The sequence below is a fragment of the Mustelus asterias genome, chromosome 18, assembly GCF_964213995.1.
Source record: "Mustelus asterias chromosome 18, sMusAst1.hap1.1, whole genome shotgun sequence".
In the NCBI taxonomy this organism is placed as follows: Eukaryota; Metazoa; Chordata; class Chondrichthyes; order Carcharhiniformes; family Triakidae; genus Mustelus; species Mustelus asterias.
In genome coordinates, this window is record NC_135818.1 from 3866232 (window position 1) to 3874582 (window position 8351).

Here is an 8351-nt window from a genome sequence, read left to right on the forward strand (position 1 = left end):
CGGGATCTTGATCAATTGGGCCAGTGAGCTGACGAATGGCAGATGGAGTTTAATTTAGATAAATGCAAGGTGATGCATTTTGGTAGATTGAACCAGGGCAGGACTTACTCAGTTAATGGTAGGGTGTTGGGGAGAGTTACAGAAGAAAGAGATCTAGGGGTACATGTTCATAGCTCCTTGAAAGTGGAGTCACAGGTGGACAGAGTGGTGAAGAAGGCATTCAGCATGCTTGGTTTCATCAGTCAGAACATTGAATACAGGAGTTGGGATGTCCTGTTGAAGTTGTACAAGACATTGGTAAGGCCACACTTGGAATCCTGTGTACAGTTCTGGTCACCCTATTGTAGAAAGGATATTATTAAACTAGAAAGAGTGCAGAAAAGATTTACTAGGATGCTACCGGGACTTGATGGTTTGAGTTATAAGGAGAGGCTGGATAGACTGGGACTTTTTTCTCTGGAGCGTAGAAGGTTGAGGGGTGATCTTATAGAGGTCTATAAAAATAGAGGGGCACAGATCAGCTAGATAGTCAATATCTTTTCCCAAAGGTAGGGGAGTCTAAAACTAGAGGGCATAGGTTTAAGGTGAGAGGGGAGAGATACAAAAGTGTCCAGAGGGGCAATTTTTTGTGAAATAGTGTGTAGCTTTGGGCCAACCGTTGTAGAAAAGACAAGAAAATGGAGCACAAATGCTGATGATTTGCAAGGACTACAACGAGGCAGGGAAAATGGTTGTGAGAATGGACCAGATATTGAGACCACACTGAAAGAGAGGAAGCCAACAGAAGATTTTAGATTTTTTTTTAAATGATGAAGGGTTTTGATGGAGTGAAGAGGAAAATATTATTCCCTCTGGCTGTGGAATTGATGGTTCTTACTTTGAAGTCACTAAGAGAGTGAGGAGAAAAGTTAGGAGAATTCCTTTACCTGGAGAGTTGATATAGCACTTTACCGTTGTGAGCGGTTCAGACTGTACCTGTTCAAACATTTGCTGCCATCGTTCTAAAAGTAGGGTTGCCAACTGTAATGAAATGTGTTCCTTGAGGTTTCATCACATGGTTTGCTCCACGTTTCATCCATTAGTCAACCAGCGCACCCATCCTTTTGAAGAACTTCCTTCCTGCACCAACTGGAAAGCAAAAAGACCCATTACCCAATTGGATATTTAACTGTCAGCCAAACAGCCTTTTTAAGATTTTCAATATTTTATCCATTATACAGAAATATTGAGAGAAAATGACAAAATAGAACAATCTTTTTAATGTCCGATGATTTTTCTCCAGAGTTGCACAAAGCAGTATCCTAGGGATTGATCTTCAATTCCTAAAGAATAGAAACATCGAAACAAAGAAGATAGGAGCAGGAGGAGGCCATTCAGCCCTTTGCACCTCCCCCTGCCATTCATCACTATCATGGCTGATTCACTCCAAGTGCTATATCTAGCCACCTCTTGAATACATTCAATGCTTTGGCAACTATTTCCTGTGGTAATGAATTCCACAGGCTCACGATTCTGAGTGAAGAAATGTCTCCTCATCTCCGTCCTAAATAGTCTACCCTGAATCCTCAGACTGTGACCCTTGGTTCTGGACACCCCCCACCATTGGGAACATCCTCCCTGCATCTACCCTGTCTAGTCCTGTTAGAATTTTGTAAGTCTCTATGAGATTCCCCTCATTCGTCTGAACTCCAGCGAAACAATCCTAGCCTAGTCAATTTCTCCTCTTATAACAGTCCTGCCATCCCCGGACCAATCCTGGAGTGTTGGCAACCCTATTTAAAAGATAAAATGAAAAGAATATACAGGGCTGTGGAGGAAAGCAGAGCGGTGAGATTATTTTTGAAATGCTCTAGAAAATCAAACAGTGAGCTGAATGGCCTCTTGTTCTCTATTCTTCTTAGTGTCAAGAAAAATAAAGTTGCTGTTTGTTCACTGTCTAAATCAATATTGAAAGAACTGTTTTACTGAAGTGCAAAATTCATAGGCCAACATGATGTTCTGATACTCATCAAATTCCAGATTTCTGCACCTTGGCAGAATCTCAATCAATTTATTAAATGTATAAAATAGATATGCAACCCAAATACTGAGTCAGCACTGTTCGGAATATAGAGTTGTGGTTATGCATGTAGGTTAATGCTAAAAATAAGCAATTTGCAGTATGTGCAAGCATACAATACAATCGCCCAGTATCCACCACACACTTACCAGATGATTAGCTTAGGACTTTTGACTCAAACCTATCCAGTCCAATTTTATTCATGCGGGTTGTCCACAGGAATTTCCCACTAATAACTTCCTTAAATGTATTTTCTGAATTGGATAACAACAATTACAACACTCGAAGATAAGAAAAGACGAACACCAATGCAAATGAAGAAGGAATTTAAGCCAAAGTAAGGAACAGAAATGCTCCATATAGCAGCAGAGGACAAGAAATTGATGTACAAACTTGTAATGATCCATTACCTGAGGCAAGATTCAGGCAACCAACAGTATTGTTTAAAGATTAAATAAAAGTGCAGGAGTGAGGCTGGGGAAAAAATCTGTTCAGGTGCACTTTTGGCAGGATTGGTTTGGATCACTCTTGCAGAGTACACTAAGAAATGGCGTGGATGTGCTTCTTAGGGCTCCCAGGTGTAGTTACTCTTTTTAATATCATCAAATCCTTTGTGACAAATTATACAAAAACTTAATATTCATGACACAAAGACCACAAAATACATTGCAGCAAGTAACAATACTGAAGTACTCTGTACAGTTAAAGCTGCGTGAGTCTGTAATTTGTATCTCAAGTGAATAGTTGCTTAAAATGGTGAGGTCCTCTGGTAGTGAAATGCAATTCCATTTTAATTACAGGTAAGTTGATTTTGCCAGTTTTAAGCAAACCCATAAGGAACATAGACAAAAGAGGCGATAGAGGAGAACTCTTTTTGTGTTGAGTCATGTTTCAGCATACAATAGGGACTCCTCAAATCCACTTTCAGTTTCTGGGTCCTGGAATGAGGTTAAGCAATTTTACATTTGACTGAGACTCACAATCATTTGGCACACAAAATACAGTGACTTCAAAAGAGTGTGCCTTCATAACTATTACTTAAAGGCTTAATTGTTTGGAAAAGTGTTGCAGAAAGCCAACTGAGGTAATTTAAGTTCTAAAAGTTTTTTTTCCCTCTTCTGTTTTTTGACAAAGATTGAAATACTTTAAAAGCAGTGGCCCTGGTTTACTTGGCAATTTTCCATTATACCAATTTAAGTTGTGACTAGTTGTGTCTCCAGGAAAATTATTTTCTCCTTAAATGGGAAAGACAGGGCTATGTGGCCAAAGAGCTGAAAATCTGACATTTTAAACATTAATATGTTAAGTTAATATCCAGTGAGCCACAACTTCATCAGAAAATTCCTCGTCCAAGAACGCCTGTTACCTGGTGTCTCACGTGGACATAGTTAGTGTTAATTTTATTTGCACTGCACCTCTCTATATTGGACGTCGCACACATGTTTACTACACAGAAGTAAGAAAAGTCAAATTTGACATTCTGTTATGTAAATTGCTGTGGGCAACATAAGACAATGCACAATTTTATATGGAAGTTATCAGCAGATTGTGTTTAATTTGGCTGCATTTAAAGGCACAAAGTCCAACTGGCTCAAAACAGGCAGCTCATGAGATCAGTTACAGACTAATTACTGTTAGGCGCATTCTGTGATCACTTGGATCCTAATTTAAATTTTTCACGGTGGCTCAGTGGTTAGCACTGCTGCCTCACAGCGCCAGGGACCCGGCCTTGGGTCACTATCTGTGTGGAGTCTGCACGTTCGCCCCATGTCTGCGTGGGTTTCCTCCGGGTGCTCTGGTTTCCTCCACAGTCCAAAAGATGTGCGGGTTGGGTTGATTGGCCATGCTAAATTGCCCCTTTGTGTCGGGGGATTAACAGGGGGTTACGGGGATAGGGCCTGGGTGAGATTGTTGTCGGTGCAGGCTCAGTGGGCCGAGTGGTTTCTTTCTGCACCGTAGAGATTCTGTGATTCTAAAGAAGAATATTTTGTTACGATTTGTAGGTGTATTACACAAAGTGTGATGCCTGAGGAGTGATGTATTCACTTCAAAACTTTCTTATTGCTAATTGATGACCAACCTGATATTTTCTGCTAAAGTATATAGGCCGGAATTCTCATGTCATGGTCACCCCAAACCGCTGCCAGCGAGAACAGAGAATTTATCCCTCAGCCAAATCTCCATTCATTGCAGCAAGACTGGAGAATCCCAGCCGCTGGCAAGTGCGGAGAATTCCAGCCATATTATCCGCTATCTATTTGATTTGATTTGATTTATTATTGTCACATGTATTAACATATAGTGAAAAGTATTGTTTCTTGCGTGCTTTACAGACAAAGCATACCGTTCATAGAGAAGGAAAGGAGAGGGTGCAGAATGTAATGTTGTCTCTAATTTATATGCACAGAATTATTATTTGCCTAGTAAGTCCTTATCATTAATATCCTTATATCCTTCACTAAGACTGCTGTATAATATGTAAATGGTGACTTGAATGAGGATGTGTATCCCACCAGATTTATTGTGCTGCGTGTACATTTGATCATCTTGTGTTACACTATATACCTCGTGGTATTTTTATGATTTTGACATAATGCTGGAAGATAGTTGGGTGTGGGACGAGAACGTCTGTTCGACCTCCTGTGACTTGAGGATGTTTTGATCATTGGACAGTTTTAATTGCAATCCTGCGCAATAACACTGAAAATCCAGCAACCGGTTAGGATGTTGGCAGTAAGGAAAACTGAAATTCCGATGCGCAGAGCTAGCGGTGACACATTCTGATTGATAGTGATTACATCTTTATGAACTCTGGCTGAAGGTCCGAACTTCCTGATGGGTCAACTATTCCACAGGGCTACTTCCTGAGATTGCCTGGTGGGCTCCATATATCCATTTAAAGGCTACGGCACAGTTCCTGGATCTTGAACTGTTTTTTCTTGCAATGTACATTAGAACAACAACTGTTTGTCATTTTTTAAATAAAGGCAACTTATAGTTAAGTATCTATGGCATTGAATTAAAATTGTTGACTGTTGAAATAGTATTTGCATTATGTCCTAATTTTGAAATGTGTGCAAGATATATTTTTACTTCCTTGCTCCCAAAATATATATTTTTCTATCCACTGAAAGAATAAAGTGCATCATTTCACATTAGTTTTCTGAGCAATTTTTCAACCAGTGGAAGTAAAATGTACCCTCGGCTGTCAGTAACTCCTTCCACAAAGCTGATAGTACAGTTCCATGCTGGGGCACATCATGCCTTTTTGTTTTCTCACCTCCCCTTTCAAATGGCCAAAGCTACGACATTGCCGCACTAATCTTCACAGAAATCCTGTGGAGTTGTCTTTTGGCACAGGCTCCCAGTAACTGTGAAGTGACAGTCCCTCAGAGGCAGATTGCTGCATCCTCGGGCAAAAAACATACAAGGCCTATTCATTTTCTAGCTGTATGAGAGAGGAGGAGTGAAGTTATTTCCAGGAAATTCAGTACAATGAGCAATGCTACACACTGCAGCATGGTCCAAAGATGTGCGGGTTAGGTTGATTGGCCATGCTAAATTGACCCTAGTGTCAAGGGATTAGCCGGGTAAATATGTGGGGTTGCGTGAATAGGGCCTGGGTGGGATTGTGGTTGGTGCAGACTCGATGGGCCCAATGGCCTCCTTATGCACTGCACAGATACTATGATTTATGAACACAAGAACCTACTCCAAACATTATGGTGTCAACACTGACTCCAAAATAGCATTGTCTGGCCTATGTTGGTAGCCACTGGTATCTTACATTGGGTGAAGCAAGATTTGATTCTCTTTGTTGGGTTTGAGGGAAATAACTGGTGTGTACGCTTTAAGCTCTGCTCTTAAAGGAGGCGATGGGCCAGTGGTATTATCGCTAGACTGTTAATCCAGAAACTCAGCTAATGTTCTGGGGACCCGGGTTCGAATCCCGCCACGGCAGATGGTAGAATTTGAATTCAGTAAAAAATATCTGGAATTAAAAGTCTAATGATGACCATGAAACCATTGACGATTGTCGGAAAAACCCATCTGGTTCACTAATATCCTTCAGAGAAGGAAACTTGCCGTCCTTACCTGGTCTGGCCTACATGTGACTCCAGAGCCACAGCAATGTGCTTGACTCTCAAACTCTGAACAAGGGCAACTAGGGATGGGCAATAGATGCTGGCCAGCTAGCAATGCCCATGTCCCACAAATGAATAAAAAGAAATGGTGGGACGTTTGATTTAGGGCAAGATACTTTTAGCTCCTTCCATTGTTTTAGTGCATCAGTTATGATGATGGACTGTTGATCTATTTGTTGATTGTGTGTGACTCACCATGTTGCCATCCCATGGTGGAACTCGCTGCAATGTTCCTACTTGGATTCTCAGTGTATGGCTCCATGGTGTGAAGTTGATGTGCCAGCCTCGATTACTTTCAATAAACTTGGGACAGTAACCGTCCTGTGAATGAGCCCCAAAGACTTTTCACAAATATATGATAAAAAACATTTGCTTAGGTCCACGAATAGGGCTCTCTTGTTTTGATGAAAAATCCAGAACCCTTTATTCGGAATGAAATGGGGATTGAATTTTAAGTGCTTATGTTGACTCTGCAAGTACTCGCACTGTTATTCCAGCTCCAAATGGGGGTAACAAACACCAGCAGGAGCAGGCGTACTACTTGGCAGCATTAGATGCCACTAGCATTGCTTGCCCGGGCACCATTATTGATATTAGCACAAGATGTTTTAGCAGATTTTCATTATTTTATTTTACAAAACTTTAATCCTCAATTTCTAAATATTTGTGTGATAAAATGAGAGCCTGATTTAATATATACCGATTTACGCTGTGTCGCAGTTGTGTTCTTTGTGTGGTTTTGTTTTTTAAAAAGCATTTTTTACATTTGATTTTCAGATTTGGACCTGGATTAGTCATCTACTGGTGTGGGTTTATTGAGGAGTTGGACTGTCATCGTGACCGTGGAATCTTACTGAAAGATTGCTTCCCTGAAGACATCACAACCTTGCACTGCGCCTCGACCACCACGGACAATGGAAAGAAAAGGTGAATCCGGAAGTGATTGTGACTTTCTGCATTGCAAACTACTGGCAAAGGTTTTGCCTGAACTTTAGTTGAACCCCCTGCTGCCCTGGGTCACTGTAATACCTCTTTAGAAAAACACATTCAGTGTTTCTGCTTTATTTCAGCAACACACTTCTGTGAGCAGCCAGGAACTACAGACACATACCACTCATTATCAGTATCTCCCTCTGTGTCAATACTTTATAGATAGTCTTAATCTTTCCAACTTCCGAATTCTTTTCTCCGAATCTGGAAAAGGCTAAAATTCTGGCGCTGGAAGGTGCAAATCGCAGTTTGTTTTAACAGTTCAAAAAGTTATTTGCTGTTTTTTTTTACTCTGCTGTGAATGTAGGGGGAGACTGCTTTTATGACATATTGTACAATTTTAAAATGGCCTCAAATTCTTTGATCCCATGCAAATTGATTTACAAAGGTCGCAGATACCATGTTAGTGTTGCATCATGTGAAAATGGCAATATAGTTTATTAGATCAGCCATCTGAATGGGTAATGCCTTAAAATAGAGGGAATTAATTTCCTAGCAATTACATGCTACAAACATGTTCTCCAGTTTATACAGTAAGAAGTTTAACAACACCAGGTTAAAGTCCTTTGGACTTTGGACTTTAACCTGGTGTTGTTAAACTTCTTACTGTGTTTACCCCAGTCCAACGCCGGCATCTCCACATCATGACTCCAGTTTATAGACAGCAATGCAACTTTGTTTTCTGAGAACTTGCATGTACAACAAGATTTTGGGTGTATCTCAATAATGTAACTCCTCATCAATAAATGTATGCCAAACAGTCTTTTTGTGTTTGTTTCTTTATTTATTTATCAGTGTCACAAGTAGGCTTACATTAACACTGCAGCGAAGTTACATAAGAACTAAGAGCAGGAGTAGGCCATCTGGCCCCTCGAGCCTGCTCCACCATTCAATAAGATCATGGCTGATCTTTTTGTGGACTCAGCTCCACTTACCCGCCCGCTCACCATAACCCTTAATTCTTTTACTGTTCAAAAATTTATCTATCCTCGCCTTAAAAACATTGAATGAGGTCACCTCAACTGCTTCACTTTATTGTTACTGTGAAAATCCCCCAGTCGCCACACTCCAACGCCTGTTCGGGTACACTGAGGGAGAATTTAGCACGGCCAATGCACCTAACCAGCACGTCTTTCGAACTGTGGGAGGAAACCAGA

The 8351-nt window shown here is 40.7% G+C and overlaps 1 protein-coding gene across 7 annotated transcripts in view; it reads left to right on the plus strand.

The window, feature by feature from the left end:
* cdin1 (CDAN1 interacting nuclease 1) overlaps nt 1–7957 on the plus strand; it is a 135663-nt gene extending 127706 nt beyond the window's left edge. For all 7 annotated transcript variants that reach the window (XM_078233278.1, XM_078233280.1, XM_078233277.1 and 4 more), the window contains one exon: nt 6982–7957. In XM_078233278.1, the coding sequence (XP_078089404.1) occupies nt 6982–7135 (154 nt within the window). In that variant the 3' untranslated portion in view covers nt 7136–7957. The remainder of the gene's footprint in view (nt 1–6981) is intronic.
* The last annotated feature ends 394 nt before the right edge of the window (nt 7958–8351 follow it).